The sequence below is a fragment of the Hyla sarda genome, chromosome 11 (genome assembly GCF_029499605.1).
Source record: "Hyla sarda isolate aHylSar1 chromosome 11, aHylSar1.hap1, whole genome shotgun sequence".
NCBI lineage: Eukaryota > Metazoa > Chordata > Amphibia > Anura > Hylidae > Hyla > Hyla sarda.
In genome coordinates, this window is record NC_079199.1 from 56957708 (window position 1) to 56980121 (window position 22414).

At 39.5% G+C, this 22414-nt stretch overlaps 1 protein-coding gene across 6 annotated transcripts in view; it reads right to left on the reverse strand.

Annotated features, from left to right (window-relative positions):
* The window catches only part of MEIS2 (Meis homeobox 2), a 141823-nt gene that overhangs the window by 113965 nt on the left and 5444 nt on the right, over nucleotides 1-22414 (reverse strand). For all 6 annotated transcript variants that reach the window (XM_056546396.1, XM_056546394.1, XM_056546397.1 and 3 more), the window contains exon 6: nucleotides 21836-21985. In XM_056546396.1, the coding sequence (XP_056402371.1) occupies nucleotides 21836-21985 (150 nt within the window). The remainder of the gene's footprint in view (nucleotides 1-21835; nucleotides 21986-22414) is intronic.

Consider the following 22414-nt stretch of genomic DNA (forward strand, 5'->3'; position numbering starts at 1 on the left):
TTTCTTTAGCTCCGAGTTTGTGCGACACAATTGACTAGTGCGACACAAAAAAACGTGCGACAGAAAAATAACCGTCATGTGCGACAGAATAGTAAATAAGCCTGAAAAAAAAGACGAGTGAGATTGAAATCACTCCAGAATAAACACTCCACTCTTAGTAAACCAGGGCCACTATATATGTTTTTTGTTATGTACTTTTCACCACTATATGCCAAAGACAAATAGACTCATTATCCCGTGTAGAGCATGTAAATGTATCTAGAACATTTATCCTTAGCTGTCGGATAACTACAACTCCCAGCACGTCAGTAATCCAAATGGAGAGGAGGACTACAGCCGGCTTCTAGCCATCCTGAAACAGCCCCCCCAAAAAAATATTCATTGCATTTTAATGTCTGCAGTATTTATGACACCCTTTCCTTGCCGCAGCTGTCTAACTGCGTCTACCATAACAAGCAAGGTGGAAGCATTCCTTACACACGTGGAACAGCTGCCTTACTTGTCACCTGCTAATAGCCCCCCTCTAATTAATACCCTGTAACACCCAGCACCCACCTCCCACCCAGTGTGAATGCAATCCTACACTCTCCTTATAATGCCGCCAAACAGGCCACAAAGCTCCATGACAAGAACGACATCTGCTCCAGGAAAATGAAGGTAAATTATGACTCCAGTGACAACATTGGATTTATATTGGATCGCTCATAGTAACCGCACCGATTGCAAAGGCACTAAAGAGGTAAGTATAGAACCACAAGGGAAATGCGCCAGAAATAAAGGAGGCACTGTATTAAGAACCTGAATGAGTTTCCCTAACTGCAAAGATGGTAAATATCCTATTAAGTAAATTCTTGTCTGGTTTATAGGAATGCTTTGTGACAACCAATATGGCCTCCATATGGAAGCAGAGCATATCTATCTATATAAAACTCAATGTGTGTGTGTGTATGTTCCAGCATCACGGCTAAAGATATTAACATGAAACTTGGCACACATGTTACTTATATGTCAACAACAAACATAGGATAGGTAATTTAACCCTTACTAAACCCCATTTGCCAGGGTCAGGGTTTTTGTTTAAAGTCCCATACAAGTCTATGGGAAATATATGTTACTGTATAACTTCCAAACGGCTGGAGATATATTGATAATACTTTGTCACATGTTACTTATATGTCCACTTAAAATACAGGATAGTTAATTTAACCCTTCACTACCCTCATTTGTGAGGGTCTGGGTTTTTGTTTAAAGTCCCATGCAAATGGAAATGTATGTTCAAACATAACTTCCGTACGGCTGGAGATATTTCAATAATACCTGGTACACATATTACTTATATGTCAAATAAAAATAAATGATAGTTAAATTAACCCTAACCTACACCCTTACATAATAGATGGGTTTTTATTTCAAGTCCCATGCAAGTATATGGGACTTCCAGTACCTTACTCCACGAGCTTCGTTCTACATCTCCTGGTGAATGTGGCAATCCGGCTTGCAAGCCACACCCAATCTCACAAAGACATGCCCACATTTTGAGCCCCAGCCCTTTTATTATCTATCCTTTTTGTGCATCGGTCTGGCTTGCAAATCATGCCCAGTCCAACAAAGCCATGTCCCCTTCTAGTTTCAGCTTACAATATCTTCATCACAAATCAGTCCCACCTGAGCACAGGATATGAGGATGGGACATGAGGATTGGACATAAGGATGGGATATGAGGTCAGGATATGAGGACGGGATATGAGGATGGAATATAAGGACGGTATATGGGGTCGGGATATGAGGTTGACATAGGACGACGGGAAATTAGGTGGAGATATGAGGATGGGATATGAGGTTGAGATATGAGAACGGAATATGAGGACGGGATAAGAGGTCGGGAAAGGAGATCGAGATATGAGGTCAGGATATGAGGACGAGATATGAGGACAGGGATGGCTTCGAGGAGGGACCTGGCTCAAACGTCGCTGACCGACCACGACAAGGTATGAAGGATAAAATAGGATTTTATTGACCAAGATGCAATGCGTTTCACTGCGCTTACACAACTTCCTCAGCCATGCCTGAGGAAGCTGCGGAAGCACAGTGAAACACGTTGCATCTTGGTAAATAAAATCCTCTTTTATCCTCCATACCTTGTCGTGGTCGGTCAGCGCTGTTTGAGCCGGGTCCCTCCTCGAAGCCATCTCTGTCCATTGCTTATACCAGTGACCGGAGGGCAGAAGACAACCTACTATTTGTATGCTGCCATCATTGTTGTGTATGAAGCTACACAACCACCCAGGATGAGCAGTCATTCGTTTTTTACCTCACACTGGGGCTTAACAATATTACCCTATGGAGCGCTTGTCTTTCTACTTCTAGGATATGAGGACAGGATGGGAGGTTGAGATATGAGGTTGGGATATAAGGTCAGGATAGGAGGGCGGGATAGGAGGTCGGGATATGAGGATGAGATATGATGACGGGATATGAGGTTGAGATATGAGGACGGGATATGGGGTTGGGATATGACAACAATATATGAGGACGGGATATGAAGTCAAAAGCTTCCTCCTTTGTAGATTTTCATCCCCAACAAGGATTAGGAAGGAAAAACAGGGCGATGCCGGGTACTCAGCTAGTATTACTATATAACTAGGCAGACTCACCCTGCAGGGTTCTATGAAGGCATACAACTAAAGACAGATTACACTTTTTATAACTTGAAAGGAGAGAACATCTCAAGAACTACAACTTAAAGGGAACATGTCACCATTAAATACTGTCCAATATGCAAACATCATGTTTTAGAGCAGGAGGAGCTGAGCAGATATATAGTTCTGTGGGAAAACATTCCGTAGAATTTGATCAAAATTTTCAATCATTCTGAGCTTAGAAGTCCAGTGGGTAGCCTTCTATGCTTTGCTTGTATAAGTGTGCATACAAAGATAGCTGTCAATCACTGAGTTAGACCACCCACCGGACTCCTAAACTCAGAATGATCAGGAATTTACATCAATAAATTACAAATTCTTCCCACAAAACTATACATCAATCTGCCCAAATCCTCCTGCTCTTTATAGTGATGCTGGCAGATCAGATTGCTTGTTAAGCATGATCTGTTTGCTTAAAGGGAGACATAGTCTTAAAGGAGTACTGTCAGATTCAAAAACTTTTTATATGTGGTACATCTTTGCAAAACATTAACCTTTCTAATATATTTCATAAGAAAATGTTATTTCCTTGTTATTGTAATCATGGCTTATAAAATCATGGCTTTGTCCAAGCTGAAGCACAGGCATGGACAAAGTCCTGTAAGAGAGGGTGGGCTAGCACTCCTCTGTGCTCTCTCCTGTCTGATAGTACTCCTTAGTGCTCTCTCCTGTCTGATAGTACTCCTCTGTACCCTCTCCTGTCTGATAGTACTCCTCTGTGCTCTCTCCTGTCTGATAGTTCTCCTCTGTGCTCTTTCCTGTCTGATAGTACTCCTCTTTGCTTTCACCTGTCTGATAGTACTCCTCTGTGCTCTCTCCTGTCTGATAGGACTCCTCTGTGCTCTTTCCTGTCTGATAGCACTTCTCTGTGCTCTCCCCTGTCTGATAGTACTCCTCTGTGCTCTCTTCTGTCTGATATTACTCCTCTGTGTTCTCTCCTGTCTGATAGAACGTCTCTGTGCTCTCTCCTGTCTGATAGCACTCCTCTGTGCTCTCTCCTGTCTGAAAGGACTCCTCTGTGCTCTCCCCTGTCTGATAGCACTCCTCTGTGCTGTCTCCTGTCTGATAGTACTCCTCTGTGCTCTCTCCTGTCTGATAGTACTCCTATGTGCTCTCGCCTGTCGTATAGTACTCCTCTGTGCTCTCTCCTCTCTGATAGTACTCCTCTGTGCTCTCTCCTGTCTGATAGTACTCCTCTGTGCTCTTTCCTGTCTGATAGCACTCCTCTGTGCTCTCTCCTGTCTGATAGTACTCCTCTGTGCTCTTTCCTGTCTGATAGCACTCCTCTGTGCTCTTTCCTGTCTGATATCACTCCTCTGTGCTCTTTCCTGTCTGATAGTACTCCTCTGTGCTCTCATCTTTCTGATAGTACTACTCTGTGCTCTCCCCTGTCTGATAATACTCCTCTGTGCTCTCCCCTGTCTGATTGGACTCCTCTATGCTCTCTCCTGTCTGATAGTTCTCCTCTGTGCTCTCTTCTGTCTGATATTACTCCTCTGTGCTCTCTCCTGATAGCACTTCTCTGTGCTCTCCCCTGTCTGATTGGACTCCTCTGTGTTCTCCCCTGTCTGATAGTACTCCTCTGCGCTCTCTCCTGTCTGATAGGACTCCTCTGCGTTCTCTCCTGTCTGATAGTACTCCTCTGTGCTCTCTTTTGTCTGATAGGACTCCTCTGTGCTCTCTCCTGTCTGATAGTACTCCTCTGCGCTCTGTCCTGTCTGATAGGACTCCTCTGTGTTCTCTCCTGTCTGATAGTACTCCTCTATGCTATCTCCTGTCTGATAGCACTCCTATGTGCTCTCTCCTGTCTGTAAGCACTCCTCTGTGCTCTCTCCTGTCTTATAGTACTCCTCTGTGCTCTCTTCGGTCTGATAGGACTCCTCTTTCCAAGTGTCTGATAGAACAGGAGAGAGCACAGAGGAGTGCTGTCAGACAAGGGATAGCACAGTGGAGTCCTAGCAGACAGGAGAGACAAGGAGAAGTTGCCCATAGCAACCAATCAGATCGTTTCTTTCATTTTGCACAGGCTTTGTTAAAAATGAAAGAAGCAATGATTGGTTGCTATGGACAACTGGGTAACTTTTCCTCTGCATGGGTATTGATCAATCTCCCCCAAAGTCCATGCCTGTGCTTCAGCTTAAACAAAGCCATGATTTTATAAGCCAAGATGTCTATAAAAGGTAAATAAAATGTTCTTATGAAGTATATTAGAAAGGTAAATATTTTGCCAAGATGTACAACATATAAATTTGAGAGTATGTTATTTTCGGACTGGAATGTAGTGCATCGAGTGAATCCACTATAGACTGTTGTGCAATACTTATTTAACACTATGCAATTCAGTAACAAAACAAACTAAGTAACATCAAACACACTAAAAGTTGGAAAAGATTAAAAGGTGTATTCCAGGAATTTTTTTTATTTGACTATGCTACAGGGGCTGTAAAGTAAGTGTAGTTCATGATATAGTGTCTGTACCTGTGTGTGACAGTTTTCTCACAATTCTTATGTGATTTTGACCCCAATATTTATTTTTATCAGCATACAAAATGACTGTCATCTCAGATTTTTCCCAGGTTGCAGTTCGGCCAAGACCTGACTCACTAGTCAGCTGATGACAGGGAGCCTGTCTGCTTCAATGGGTGGAGGGATCGCTTGGTGGGAGAGAGATCAATCTGCAACTAATACAACAGCTGTAGGCACCCTGACTGAAAACCACAGGTCTTTGAATGGATGCAACTCATTTATGTTTCAATGAGTGGGGTGGCTGATGTGTGGGAGGGAGGAAAATGAAATTGTTGGATTTGTAGTCAAAAAGAGAAAAGTCAAACAGGAAATACCAGTTCACAAAAAGCTAGCCACAGTATTATGGTAATCTCACAACATAGTCATTTAGCCCCAAGACAAGTGCAGATCCTTCCTAAGCATGTTCATTACTGTCTGCCAGGTACATACTAAAATCACCTTATGGTGGATAACCCCTTTAACAGATCAACATTTCAATAAGAGTCTTTTGTATTTTTACTTTTTCCTGGTCAACAGTGAGCAGCTAGAGGGACAATCTAGAGCAGTGGTCTCCAAACTGTGGACCTCCAGTTGTTGAAAAACTACAACTCCCAGCATGCCTGGACAGCCGTTGGCTGTCAGAGCATGCTGGGAGCTGTAGTTTTGCAACACCTGGAGGTCCACAGTTTGGAAACCACTGATCTAGGGTGACAAAGCCGTCAATATCAATATTCTATATACCTATACATTAGCCACAATCTGTATCATATGTGTCAGTACCATTTGTGGTTAACAGCAAACACTGCAATCTTTTCATTGGCCAAAATTACACCATTTTAGACAATGCCAAGAGCATAGCTTATATGTGTGAATGTCTGACAATCCATCTGATCATGGCCACATCTTTGTGCATATAGTCACATCATAGCCGCAGGCACTGGCTAGGATTATATAAGATGATGACTCTTATAAAAAACATGTAATATCTTCAGAAAGTAAAATCTCAAAAATCATGGCTACATGTAAAAATAAAAAGAGCTGTAAATACAGTGGGACCTATCAACACACAAGAAGAACAAAGACAGTCAGTTCAATGCATGAAACAATAGGGGTGGGGTGGTCACCTATAATATAGAAGCCAAAATTAGGATGATAATTTATATATAGTGACATCATGGAGGGTCATGTATGTCAAACTCCACCGTATACAGAATAAATTCTTAGATAAATAGATAGATAGTTATCCTTATGTATACGTAGATATAAATGCTGACAAGGGGTAATAATCAGCTTCCTGATATGTAAACGTGTAGGCAGGCTGCACATGGTTTAATAATTCAAGATACAAATGCGGATTTCCTTTTGCAATCTAATTGTATTAAAGAGAAGAGTTTCCAGGTGAAAAGCTGAGAATATTGAGCAGCCCAATACAAAGCGGATGAAAAAGACATCCAAGAAGCAAGGTCCCCTGGGAAGGCATTTTCTATTTGCCGGGCCGCAGCCCCGCAGCTGATAATGCAAGTTGTAATTAATATAAAAGCAGGAGACAATATGGGAAGAGCTTGTACTTGCACTGCCACAAGAGATCTCTCTGCCTAGAATGTGTTTCTCATTTACACACCAGCCTGCCCCGCAAAACACTACTTTATCAGAACACTCTCCCTGGGAAGGTTAAAAATTGATTTAGTAACATCATTGGATATTGCTAAACCTACAGTGGTGCAGGATTGCTGCACAATGGCTTTCTTTCTTTTTATTTTCTTTTATTTAACAAGAAAAATTATTTCGCTCTCTTTATCTCTTTATATATATATATATAGATATATATATATATACATATATATATGTGTGTGTGTATACATATTTATTTATTTACATATAGCTAATATATATATATATATATATATATATATATATGCTACACTATAAATATAAAATATAAATATAACAATGGGACTAGATAACATAAAAAGCAATAAACTCAGTGGCAAAAGGAGGGTGAGTCTAGACAACTGGACCCTTTATTGACCACTGCAAATTCCATAAATCCTAAAGCCACATAACCAGTACAAATGCCTGCTGAATTATTACTTTAACTTAAATATTAGAAACATTTCTTCATATTAATAGAAATACAAGCAGCCCTGCTGGGTTCTTAGGCTGTGCTCACACATTAGTATTCGTAGCCAAAATCAGAAGTGGAACACACATTGAGAAAAACGAAATAAAAGGAAAGATTTGCGCCTTTCTGTGTCATGGACCCACTCCTGGTTGAGCTAAAAATACAGATTAAAATACTACATGTGAATTATCGTCAGTCCTACTTTAAAACTATGACATCAGTGAGATAGGAACCTAAGGTTTTTGTATCTTATTTTCTAATGTAGCTATTTGTTACTGCTAACATTACTATTTATGACATTTATGTTTCTGCATATCTGAAGTTTTTTGACTTGCATGAACCCTTCCTGTATCACCATAATATGTACAATATTTCATACCCAACCTTATTTACTATGGACTAATGTACAATAGAGCAGATGCTATATTTAAGCTTTTCTTGTCTCACCTACCACAAGTATAGACTGGAGTCAAGTGCGCTGTGCTGGAAAAGCTATAGGCTTAATTTCAAGATGGCCATCATGCATTTAGCTCCTCTACATTTAGATATAATAGTCTAACTTACACATGTAGCTCTGCTATAGGGTTTAGTCTACATCATCTTCATATATTGTGTAAACATTACATGACGATGATATAGATTGCTAGTTTAATGCTTGTATTACTCCAAGGGTCCATATGGGCCCATGCTGTATACTACATCGTCGTGTACTTCAGATTTCATACAGAGGTATAGAAAGTTTTTTTCCTATGAAATCATTGAATAAACAAAATGACAGCATGTTCCATTACAGGATGTATTAAAGATGGATCCTCATAGAGGAACAATGGCACCCTCTTTACCTTGTCCGTGAGGCCGTATACACATTTTCTTAGCTCACAACAGAAACACAACTACCGTCATTGTCCCTGTATTCCATCAGTGTAACTTCTGGAGAACAGTATTCTTTCACATTCCCTTCTGTGTCCATTAAATAGTATGTGCTCTTAGGTTAGTTCTGTATACACACAAACTGTCTCCAGACATACAAATTATGGACAGTCATGCCAGATACAGACAATTGCGGCTTTTTTTGTTGTTGTTGACATACCAGTGCTATACACTGTAAGTGAACAAGTCCTCCAGTGTTCCTATCCTTTAAATTTACAGTCTAATTGATATCAGATGCATAAAGCACAATTACCATCTTACAGGCTGCATAGTTCTCTTCTACTGCACCCAGTATGATTCTTATTATTAAACATGCTTTGGTAATGGTTATCATATATGTGGCTGGGATTATTCCAGCTGATACACACGAGATGGAACATCTGTCAGCAGTAGTATGGCCTTGTTCATAGTTCGCCATTTTGGTGCAGTTTTTTCATGCATCATAAGCAGTAGTGTAAATTAAGAGAGAGGAAATATAATGACTTTCTATCTTTATAATCTCTCTGTATGTCTTTCCATCTATCTATCTTTCTATCTATCTATCTATCTATCTAACACATCCTAGATCTGAATGAATGAACTAGTCGTATGAAATAATTTCGTCTTTACATAGTTGAATGTGCTGACAAGAAAATCATGCAAAAAATTATCAAATCAATAATAAAATTTGTTAACCCATGAAGGTCTGGATATGGAGTCACACTCAAATACAAAGTGGAAAACCACACTACAGGCTGATCCAACTTTGATGTAATGGCGTTGGTGGATGGAGCGAGACATGATGTCCCAGATGTGCTAAATTGGATTCAGGTCTGGGGAACGGGCGGGCCAGTCCATAGCATCAATGCCTTCCTCTTGCAGGAACTGCTGACACACTCCAGCCACATGAGGTCTAGCATTGTCTTGCATTAGGAGGAACCTAGGGCCAACCGCACAAGCATATGGTCTCACAAGGGTTCTGAGGATCTCATCTCGGTACCTAACCTCTGGAAAGCACATGGAGGACTGTGCGGCCCCCCAAAGAAATGCCACCCCACACCATTACTGACCCACCGCCAAACCAGTCATGCCGGAGGATGTTGCAGGCAGCAGAACGTTCTCCACGGCGTCTCCAGACTCTGTCACATGTGCTCAGCCTGAACCTGCTTTCATCTGTGAAGAGCACAGGGCGCCAGTGGCGAATTTGACAATCTTGGTGTTCTCTAGCAAATGCCAAACGTCCTGCGTTGGGCTGTAAGCACAATCCCCACCTGTGCACATTGGGCCCTCATACCACCCTCATGGAGTCTGTTTCTGATCATTTGATTGAACACATGCACATTTGTAGCCTGTTGGAGGTCATTTTGCAGGGCTCTGGCAGTGCTCCTCCTGCTCCTCCTTGCACAAAGGCGGAGGTAGCAGTCCTGCTGCTCAGTTGTTATCCTCCTACGGCTTCCTACACAAACATCTCCTGATGTACTGGCCTGTCTCCTGGTAGCGCCTCCATGCTCTGGACACTGCACTGACAGACACAGCAAAGCTTCTTGCCACAGCTCGCATTGATGTGCCATCCTGGATAAGCTGCACTACCTGAGCCACTTGTGTGGGTTGTAGACTCTGTCTCATGCTACCACTAGAGTGAAAGCACCGCCAGCATTCAAAAACATCAGCCAGGAAGCATGGGAACTGAGAGGTGGTCTGTGGTCACCACCTGCAGAACCACTCCTTTATTGTGGGTGTCTTGCTAATTGCCTATAATTTCCACCTGTTGTCTGTTCAATTTGCACAACAGCATGTGAAATTGATTGTCAATCAGTGTTGCTTCCTGAGTGGACAGTGTGATTTCACAGAAGTGTGATTGACTTGGAGTTACATTGTGTTGTTTAAGTGTTCCCTTTATATATTTTTTTGAGCAGTGTATCTTCTATCTATCTATCTATCCTTTCGAGGTGTGTAAAGAATCAAAACATCAGGCTGATTTGCTTCTCTGTTCTTCTGCTTTTCTTAGAATACAATTTGCTGGGCGATTAACCTACTCCCTGCTGGGTGCCTTTTCCTCAACATTTTCCTGCATGTATATCATAAAGTCTAGTAGTCTGTTACCCAATAGTACAGCACAATTTGTAATTCAGAATTCCCTTCAACATGTAAATCGCACTTCCTGACCTGCCGTATTACACCAATGTTTAACAGCACAATCCTGTACATTCTATAATCTAAGATCACAAGACATGATGTATGCTGGACTATCATGGTTTAGATACCTGTGCTTACACTTATTTTAGGCTCTTAAAGAAGTGGACCTTTTGTTGGAATAAACAGACAACACATTTTAGGAGTGTCAGACCCTCAGCATCAGGTCAACCACCAATGCTCTTGAAACGCGTTGTCAGTTTATTTGAAAGAAAGAACCACTTCTTCAAGACGTATCGCTTTCTTTCAGCAGTGAGTTCCCTTGAGCATACTTTGAACTTCCTGATACCATCGCCACCTGACGCTAAATAAAACTCCTATGTACTTGGTCCACACCGGTATAAGGTGAGTGTATTTCCAGCTACTTTGCTAAAACAACAGTTTTCATATTTTCTACCCTCATTTTGGCCATTCTAGGTATATATATATATATACATATTGTTATTTTCTATGCCCACTATTAATTATAGCCAACTACTAAAACTAATATTCACAACATATACTTGCACACATATTCCGTCACATGAGTAAGATCCCTTGTACAATATTGTATTGCAGGTCCAAACAACCTCCAAGTGGTATGGAGGTATAATAGAGCACCTATTCAACTGTATGGAGCCTTAATATACCGCCATATGGTCCTATTTCATAAGGAGGAACACTTCCTTTTTATCTTGATGGTTTTTATCGCTGTGATCACTAATGATTGTTGCTACTTATCATCAACCACAACACTATTCTGTGGCACTCTCCAGGTATGCTTATAATAGGGGCAACATCCAATCTTAAAGGGATATCCCAGGAAAAAAACTTTTTTTTTATATCAACTGGCTCCAGAAAGTTAAACAGAATTGTAAATTACTTCTATAAAAAAATCTTAATCCTTTCAATAATTATCAGCTGCTGAAGTTGAGTTGTTGTTTTCTGTCTGACAACAGTGCTCTCTGCTGACATCTCTGCTTGTCTCGGGAACTGCACAGAGTAGAATAGGTTTGCTATGGGGATTTGCTTCTAAACTGGGCGGTTCCCGAGACACGTGTCATCAGAGAGCACTTAGACAGAAAAGAACAACTCAACTTCAGAAGCTCATAAGTACTGAAAGGATGAAGATTTTTTAATAGAAGTAATTTACAAATCTGTTTAACTTTCTGGAGCCAGTTGATATATAAAAAAAAGTTTTTTTCCTGGATAACCCCTTTAATATAATTGCTTGAGATCTTGTCTACACCACCAGTTACTTAATAAAGTTCTCAGGACACAAAGATGAAAGACCTCCCATGTCACCACGCTGAATAACACAACTAGCATGTGTACACTATACAGCAGTCAGCCTGGAGCAAACACCCAGGAATTCCTGGCAAGTCCAATTCTGTGCTCATGCAAGCAACCTACTACAAGCTGACTTTATACAGGCCGCTGCTGAAGTGCGGAGCATATGAACACAACTTCATGCGCTCCTGGAATTATTTACATTCCTCTCCTAAACAAATCTTCAACAGGTCCTGGATTGTGCTAATGAATTAATGTCCAAACCACAGTTCTGGAAGCATGGCAAATGTGACTATCTGCTCACGTACATGCAGCAGTACTAAAGCGCTTTACTATATTTGAAAAGCACAACCGCCCAGCATGGTAGACGTTAAATCCGCCACATGTGGGTATATCCATAACACAGTGGTGGCTTCCAAATTGCAAACCTCCAGATGTTGCAAAACTACAACTCCCAGTATGCCCAGACAGCCAACGGCTGTCTGGGCATACTGGGAGTTGTAGTTTTGCAACAGCTGGAGGTCCACATTTTGAAGACCACTGCCTTAATATGAAGAACTTGTATAAAGAGAAAAAGAGAAGGACCAACGATCGGCACCTCATGTATTACCCCAAAGATGTGTTGGAGGTGGGGGGAGATGGGGATGACCCCACGGGGCTTATAGATGGCCGCTAACCTCAAGATAGTAGTAATAGGCATATAACCCCAACAACATGGGGTACCATCAATCCTAGAGTCGCTGTCAAGCCAGTAGGTTGCAGGAGTCGACCCAAGTCGTAGATATGTGAGAAGAAGGTGCGGCAAAAAGAACCCTTGAACCTGGCGCTGCGACTATTAGGAGTGGTAGTCCTGTAATCCAGGTTATGCAGGAAGCAATAATGAAGTCCAGGTAATAGTAAAGATCCTCAGCAGGATCATTTATTGAAAAAAACAATAAAGATAAAAAATTATGCGTTTCGGGAGGAGCCCTCCCTTCACCCTGATCTGAGGAAGGGAGGGCTTTTCCCGAAACGCGTAATCTTTTATCTTTATTATTTTTTTCAATAAATGATCCTGCTGAGAATCTTTACTATTACCTGGACTTCATTATTGCTTCCTCCATTACCTGGATTACAGCACTACCACTCCTAATAGTCCCCGGGTTCAAGGGTTCTTTTTGCCGCACCTTCTACTCACTGCCTTAATATATATTTTTGGCTGCACTTTTGCAAGTCTCGTAGCATAGCGTGACTCCTTGCCATGCCAGCAAGGTTGAATTTCCCATCATTCACAGCTGTACATACTGTGGATGACTATTAGTTATTTACAGGTGTCGGAATCATACATTAAACAGCTACAAAATAGGTGTATTATTTTGCATGATGAGACCTTTGAACTGGAGACATTCCTGCAGATGATGCATCAGGGAGGGAAATCACAGAGGGAATGTTGCTGGGGAGGTACAATAAGATAAGGGATGACCGCAAAGAAAAAACAGGAAAGGGAGCGAGAACACTTTTTTTTTTTTCTTTTTCTTTTCTTTTTTCCAATCAATGGCCAAAAATTGGACTTTAGAAGAAGAATAGAAAATGAGTGTGTCTTAAGTCTCTTAATATTATAATTTTTGGAGGTAACAAGAAGAATGTATTAGTTTATGCAGTCTTCTCTAGACGTAATGATTCTCGGGCTATGTTCACTCAGCATAAAATTTGGCTGCGTATTTTATTTTTCACACATTCGCACATTTTTTTTTTTGTAAATGTGGCAGAAAATGCACAGGAAAAAGTAAATTCACATTCAGGTTTTTTACTGTTCTCAGAAACTAGGCTTGAAAATTTAGGGTCAGGTTTATCAAAACTGCCTTAAAGTAACACTGTCTTTGATGGCAACCAATACCAACTCAGCTTTTATATGTTAAGGGTCTATTCACACGTACAGTATTCTGCGCAGATTTGATGCGCAGGATTTCAAGCTGTGTTCAGTTTACATTGAAATCTGCAGCAGAAAATCCTGCGCATCAAATCTGCGCGTCAAATCTGCACAGAATACTGAACGTGTGAATAGACCATAAAAAGGAAAGCTGCGCTGTGATTGGTTGCTTTGGACAGCAAAGATAGTAGCCCACATTTATCCATCTAAGTGAAACCAAAACGGTCTGTTTTTGCTATGAGCAACCAATCACAGCTCAGCTTTTGTTTTACCAGAGCTTGTTAAGCTAGTGCATATGAGATGTAACTGGTTGCTATGGAAGAAATAAATACAGTTTTTGGCAGACTGATATATTTTAAACAGTATTGTACTTTTAGGGTAGGGGCACACATGTCATATTTTTCTATTTTTCTGCATATTTGCCGCTGTGTATATTCCTACCCATTGAAGTAATAAATGTCAGAAAATACACAACAAAATATGGCACATGTGACCGTACCCTTAAACCTTAGTGGCCGACAAAAGGTGGACCGCAACCAATCAGATCCCAGCTTTAATTTTTTTTCTAGAGCAGGTTTGAAAGCGAAAGCCGTGACCCAATACCGTTAGTGAGCCTCATTCATAAAAACCCAGCGCAGACAAGGGAGATTTATCAAAACCTGTCCAGAGGAAAAGTTGCTGAGTTGCCCATAGCAACCAATCAGCTCGCTTCTTTCATTTTTAAAAAGGCCTGTGAAAAATGAAAGAAATATTGGTTGCTATGGGCAACTCAGCAACTTTTCCTCTAGACAGGTTACGATTAATCTCCCCATTAGTGTCTGGCTTCCCATGGCAACCATCAGACCACCAATCAGAATAGCTCTTTTCATTTTCAAACCTGATGTGAAACAATAACAGTTGGACTCTTTCTGCTATAGTTATCAAGGCTGATCTTTTGCATTGTTTTCTACCATGTTAATTTATTGTATTTTTTTGTGTGATTTTTCATTGTTTTTGTGTGTTTTTGGTAAATTAGACCATGTGACTGGACTTGGGCCTGTTACAACACAAGCATGCACAGTCCTGCATCCCACCACCCATGATGAAGGCGGAACAGCCATATTTTGGTCCACCAAAGCTTTTTTTTTTTTGAAGAAAGTAGATGTGTAAATGTATCAATTCTATTTATTGTTCGACACTACATCTTAAAACTTCTAGAAGAAAAAAAAAATCTAAAGTAATCTAATTAACCAAAACTAAGTAACTAAATACAACACAAAATCAGACCTGCATTGTTTTGTATCAGGGCTTTTTTTTTTGGGGGGGGGGCAGTTTTATTGTGTATTTTTCCATTGTTTTTGTATGTTTTTGGATAATTTGATTAGTTTTGATTCGTTATTTTTTTCTAAGAGTTATTGACATGTGGTGTAAAACTATGTAAGTGCTACGGGTGCAGGACTGTGCAAGCGTCTGTTGCGACAGGCCAAAAACCAATCACATGGCTCTTATAAACACTTCATGACCTGTTGGACATATATGCTGATGACATGTACATTAATAAATATGAAGCTTGTTGTTATGTTGTAATCACACCATTCTTGTATTGTTTATGAGTCCCGGTGGTGTAAAGCATCACAATATGGATAGACTCTAATTCACTATATGGCACAGTATAAGAAAAACAAATTGAATAACTATCTAAAGCACAATCAAAAGCAAAAAGTAAACTCTGACACTGCATTACACAATACAGCTTAATATAATATGTAGGAAATATTTATAGTGAAATGAATTTATTAGATATGAAGTGGTACTAAGATGTAGAAGTGTATGGTACCGTAACATGGTGATATTAAGCCCTTCTACTTGGATTACTACTGCGAATCATCCCTGCCCTAATATATCACTGTTATGAGAGGTTAATATATTTTATATCTACTGTAATGAAGTATTACCTTAATAGGCTTTAATAAATGGCCTCTTGTTATAAATTTATTATGATAGGTATTACTTGAAAAGCAAGCGCAATGTAACACTCAATATAAAGATTACACCATATACCGCAGAAAAGGTCACCACTAGGTAATAATTATCAAAGAGCCTTATATATACGGACAGAGGCTTCTGCCCTGTTATGCCTCAAACAATGGTTGTGGGGTTCATCAGTATACAGGGGGTTGTGTTTGGTAATAGGTGCTTGCATTACATTTTATGCAATTTTTATGCTGATTTGATCATTTCGACAAAGTCACTTTAAGATCGGCCCGCCAATAGGCATTCTATCTATAAGTAAAGTTGATGGGAGATGACTGTGGTAAGAAGCGTCATGTGCAGCATATTCTTGCAAGATGTTTTTACACCTATGCTGTGCAGCTAAGACAAATCTGCCCCCTCTTTCCCGACACAAAAAATAATAATGATAAATGAGGCCCATAAGACAGTTTTTATACCCCCCCCCCCATATTTTTACAGGTGCTATTGCCACCCCAAATACGTTCCAGAATCTCAAAAACTTCAGTTACAGTCTATTGATACAAAATATTATTAAGAATGTTTGAAAAGTTTGTACTTGAGGAAAAAAAAGTAAATTAGAAAGAACACAGTGTAATATTAGATTAATGTGGCTTAATACTGTGTTCTTGTTCTATTTAAACAATTATGTAAACTTTGAGGGTTTTTGGACTGTAAACTATGAGTATTTTTATGGCCATTCTGCACCTGAATAAACTTGTCTGACAGTACCAAACACACATAGACAATGCCCATACAGGGGAGGAGGTGAGGGGGGCACCGAGCCCATAGTAGCTACAGCATGAGCCTAGTGGGAGGCAGGGTAAGGCCCTCAAGTGTCCAAAGCTGTGCACTGGCACCACATCATATAAATAGGGAGATATAAAAACTGTTTGAAAACAAAATGCTTATAAACTAACTGACTCCAATAGTTTTTTTTTGGCCTACACCAACATGTGATCATAGGGAAAGCTACAAATTATGACAATAACAATACTTATTTTGAATTTATTCGAATACAAGGATCTGATGGAGCATTTAAGGAGTCAGGAAGCTTTTCAACGTAACCTCAGTGAGGCCATAGGCAACACCGGTGCGGTTAAGATCCACTGCAAAGACCAAATGCTATCTTTGTTTATTGGAGACATTTATTATGCCTCACATTCACATTTTATATGTTTATATGCTTTTTTTTTTCTAATATTGCACTCAATAGAAAAAAATGACCAAAAAATGCCACATAATGTTGTTGTAAAACAGAATTTCAATATGCTTTAAAATCAGCTTGATAACTTATATATTAGAGATTTGTTTATTTAAAAAAATATATAAAGAAAACATTTCCAATAAGAGACAGCCGAATATTTTATCCTGACTACATGACTACTGAGGCTGCTTGCCACCTTTGCGTAAAGACTCATGCTGAAAAATGTAGTGTAATCAGGCAAATCAATCTCACGGTGCACACACATCATAAATATGTCTTTTACCATGTTCCAAGCCTTTCTACAGGAAGATATACTGTATCTCAGCGCCCACCTAATGTTGGGTCTGCAATGCTAATCAAAATCTATTTATATACAGAAATATTCAAAAGCAATAAATATTAAGTATTCAGTGTTGGGCTTTTTGTTGTTGTAATTTCTAACATAAGAATGTAGGCCAGAATCACAAAACTGGAGATTCCTAAATTCCTTTCCACTGTTTATAAAGTACTCCATTATATAGTAACAACATACAGAGGAATAAGAAAGAAAGGAACTTATCAAGAAATTAAAGACCATTTTCTGGTCATCCTAATATATGTACAGTATGTGTAGTGTGACCTCAAGTGATTATAAAGCAAATGTAATCTACTAAAAGGAGGGGTGGGGGATATTACTACAATAAGGTGTCTAGGGCTGCAAAATGAACATTAAATAAAAACTAAAAATATTTACACTGTTGTGGACCTTTCAAATCACAAAAGTTCCATAAAAGTTTGTTCATAGAGCACATTACTCCTACGTAAAGGTGTTTTGTATTTGTAGAATTGTTGGGGACACCGGTAGCTGGCAGAAATAGAAATAATAATAATGATAAATGTATTTATTTATTTAAGAATTTCTTTACTTTCGGAATCACAGACACAAAACCAGTTACATAAATTTCCCCATGCACTAAAAATGAGAAAGTATCACTGTTAGTAAATTTACTCACAACAGTGAACATGTAATATCATTACTGAAGACCCTGAGTCCAGTGATCATCCAGTATCATCCAAACAACATCATATTGGATATAACCAAACCAAACAGCCTTAGACACGGTGGGTTTTTGGCTACTGTACAAGCCATGAGCCTGGGTTTCTATTTGATGACACTATTATTTCATGATTTGGAGAAATGAAGATTCCCCCCAATTATTTATATCAATGATCAGGTCCTGTTGACCTCAGTTTACCTTCATGAAGGAACACATGTTATCATCAGCATTAAGGGGCAGCCATTTCACAATAACCAATAATAGGGGTTATAATATGACAATAAGACATACTGCACATTTAGCTTTGATGAAATAGAAAGCACAAAACATGCAGTTTGTGAAACATAAAAATGCTACAGCAAAATGCAACTCAAAAAGTTGCACAATGTCAACCAAATGTTCCCCAGAGCCAATTCACCAGACCGGTGCACCCAGGGCAAACCTAACAAAGCAGAAAACTGGCATAAATGGTATAAACAGTTATCAGCTTTGTATGAAAAATATAGTTAATATATGAAAGAATAGTCTCTTGCAACCTGTAGCTGTTTTGTCTGCTGCAGAACTGCATGTCTCAGCACCGCTGCCCTGGGTAAGCCTGCAAAGCATCCTTGAACTCAGCTTTTCGTCATTTATATATGAGACAAGCCATGTGTACAAAAGTGTAATAAATATAGCATTGCAAGGTATACAGATTTAGATAAATACTGGGAATTTCAAGCCATTGTGGCTCAAGCCATAAAGAACAACATGCATGATGCATAACATTCAATGCTTGAAACTAAACGGAAATATAAATAGGGAAAAATAATCTAAAGGAAGAATTGAACTGATGCAACATTTAAAACGATATCAAATATTTTAAAGTGGACGGAAGAATAATCCTAGGTAAGAATGAGAGGCTTTATACTCCAGGCATCGGTTATTTCAGCAATCAATTTTGCATGTTAATCCCTTCCCTAAATATTTGATACTTGCTGAAGAGGTGTAAGTTACCCAATTCTTTAAAAAAAAACACATTGTTTTAAAGGCAATGAATACGGTAACAGGTTCAATGAAGATTCAGACAGTGACTGAATAGCTAAATAAGGCCCGAAGAGACCAAGAGTGGGATTTGTGACTGGCATTAGAGTGATTGAGAGTATATTTGTGAATACGTGTGAACGAGTGACTAAAATTGTTATTTAGCTCCAATAAGAACTACTTATGTGTTACTATAAGTGACAACAATTATTCTTTGGAACATGACTACAATTGGGACACTCTAGGCCATAGAGTAACTTGCTAGGTTAGGGACATGCAACTCTTCCTCGATTTACAGATGTTCATTGACCGGAACTATGATTATATGACATTTATCAGTTTTCAAGTCACGTTTACATCTATAGGTTTAGAAATGTTTTCCAATTAGCCCTTACGTTCTAACCCTAACATGGGTAACTATTGTAAGACACACATGTATTATGTGCTGTAAAAATTTACCAGGCTCACGAAGGCCTGTTTATGTTTACCCCAAGCTTTAATAACTATATATATATATATATATATATATATATATAAGGCGAAGCTGCAGTATGATGATTTAGAAAAGTCGTAAGCACTAGGACTGTCAGCGATCACACTAATAATACTGATAAAAGTGTCTGCTCATTTAGAACCATAAGATAGACAGTTCCCATATGTAATCATATCGACAATGATGATAATAATCAATAAAGAATTTAAAAAATAAAAAATAAAGTTCTAGAAGAAATGTAGATACATTACTGGAATATAATATAACTATAAGAATATAAAATCTAGCAGCTCCTGCTAAGCCCTAATTGTAGCTAAATGCAAACTGCAGGACAAGGATCATTTGCGTTGTCTGATCTCAGGCAATAATTTTATGTAAACTATAAATGGTGTCAAAACTTTAAGTACATTTTTGACAAATTGTCCTGACATAAATCCTTTCAATGTGGCTTAAAGTGCTTAAAAGAACAATAAATGATTAATGGAGTCGTTTAGTAAGGTTTCCCAAAAAATCTAATTAGTGGCCAATATTTTATATTTAAAAATAATGCTTGATAAATATTCTAAATAAATGATGACATGGGTAAATATGTATTCAGATAAATCAGAAAAAAATGTGACGATTTTCTGAAATATACAAATTTATTTATTTTTTTTATATATTTTTAATCAACAGAATTTTCAAGAATAATGCCCTAGAACAGTGGTCTTCAACCTGCAGACCTCCAGATGTTGCAAAACTACAACTCCCAGCATGCCCGGACAGCCATTGGCTGTCCGGGCATGCTGGGAATTGTAGTTTTGCAACATCTGGAGGTCTGCAGGTTGATGACCACTGCCCTAGAATATTCTATTTTATTAACTAAGATGCACAAAATTAAATTATGGGGGGGGGGGGAATAAAATGATTCTTTATATGCATTTGGGGATTAGTCACAGTCATGTACTCCATCACAATTTTAAACAAAAAGTTATTTTGTTCTATATTATAAAAGATATATTAAAAACCAAAACATTAGTGTACTAGTCTAGTCCATCCATCATATATTGAAAATAAAAGAAAAAAGTTCTGTTTGTGAGTGACCTGGTCACCTAAATCCTGCAGCTAATATGGACTATAAAAGGTCCCTTATTACCAGGGAGCAGAGTAAATTGGCTTTAGCTGTTGCCATCTGTTAGACCCTAAACAGGCTGGGTGTGTAATCCACTAAGAGGGACACCAGCTCTCAGATTGTACTGGGAAAGGAAGCTGGACTTTACACAGGAGTGGGGGATGTATACATGTATGGCAGAATATATAAACAGATCCTGTCTATTGTTCATCCTTTCCTAAATCCTCAAACTATTGGGAACTAACATACTAGACATGGAAGGCTTGTCTGTAACAGCGAAGAATGAACATACCCTGGAACTCAGGGTTCACACTGTATACTACCAATACAGGATGCCATGGGAAACTAAAGCATGCCATAGCAGGTAACATCCACTTTACATGGAATCCAGTATAACTGCTCAGGCCACCTTGGGTGTCCATGTAATAGTTAAAATGAGGCCTAGACTAATGGTAAATAGTTGCACTATTTTAGACTATAAGTCAGTTAACTATCTAAATACAGTCAGCACAAATGAGTAGGATTAAACAGTGGAGATCACATGACAGACTACAAGAGCAACAACACCCCAGACAACAATAATAAACTACAACAACAACAACAACAACAACAACCATAGCAACACAATCAACTCTGATTCCTATTAGCCCAAACCTGAAGCTCTATCACACCAGTTTCCTTGTGTCAGGTCTTCCATAAAAAGCCTCATTCTAATGTGGCAAATTATTAAAGTGTTAGAAATCAATGGCTAACCTGTAATACTGCTGTTAATAATTCTCTCCAGCTCTCCTTAATAGAAAGTCAATTATTGGTTCATTAAAGGTTATGAGCCTTTACAAGATGGGGCTCCAGGCGTCTGGTTGGCTTGTAACTGGTGCCCAATAAAAAGAAAACCTCACATAAAAATATAGGAATAAAAAGTACATCTCCAGCACCACAACTCTACATAGAAGTCCTTTGCCAGTCTGCATGATACAACCCTGCATAACTCTGATCTGTGCAAAATGCATGCTATAGTGCAGTGGTGTCCAACCTGCGGACCTCCAGATGTTGCAAAACTACAACTCCCAGCATGCCCGGACAGCCGTTGGCTGTCCGGGCATGCTGGGAATTGTAGTTTTGCAACATCTGGAGGTCTGCAGGTTGAACACCACTGCTATAGTGTATACAGAGGTCACCATGTATTATATACACACACTGCCACAATATGACCTTTCAGTGCATGAGGGGCTTCTTCAACACATACACAGCAATGACACCACTGCAAGGACCTCTACCCCTTTTAGAAAGGAGTGGATGAAACAACAGAACACAGACAAAAGTACACCAATGGCATGAACATAACAGAAGTAATAATGGAGAGTGGACTCACATGGTCTGCAAGGTTTGTGGAGGATCCAGAGAGTTCTTCATGGTCAGACTTGGAGCTTCCATCCCTCTCATCAATCACTAAATCTATGGGCATTTTTCCTTTCAAACAGCTGATGTATCGATGGCAGAAATTATCACACAATTCATGGACCTGGGGAGGGGGAGAGGCCGTGTGTGTTATGGTGGAGTAAAGAGTAACAAGCTGGTGTCCTCCAAGACTATCATTAAGACTGTAATAGTTGCAGGCAAGGAAACAATAAAGAAATTGCAGCAGCAGATATTATTCTCTGGAGACCCCAGCAGCAACAAGTAGAGAGGGGGAGAGGAGAGAAGGAAAAGACTGGGGGGAGAAGGGAGAGGCAAGAGGGAAGGAGAAGAAGGAAAAGACTGGGGGGAGAAGGGAGAGGCAAGAGGGAAGGAGAAGAAGGAAAAGACTGGGGGGAGAAGGGAGAGGCAAGAGGGAAGGAGAAGAAGGAAAAGACTGGGGGGAGAAGGGAGAGGCAAGAGGGAAGGAGAAGAAGGAAAAGACTGGGCGCAGAAGGGAGAGGCAAGAGGGAAGGAGAAGAAGGAAAAGACTGGG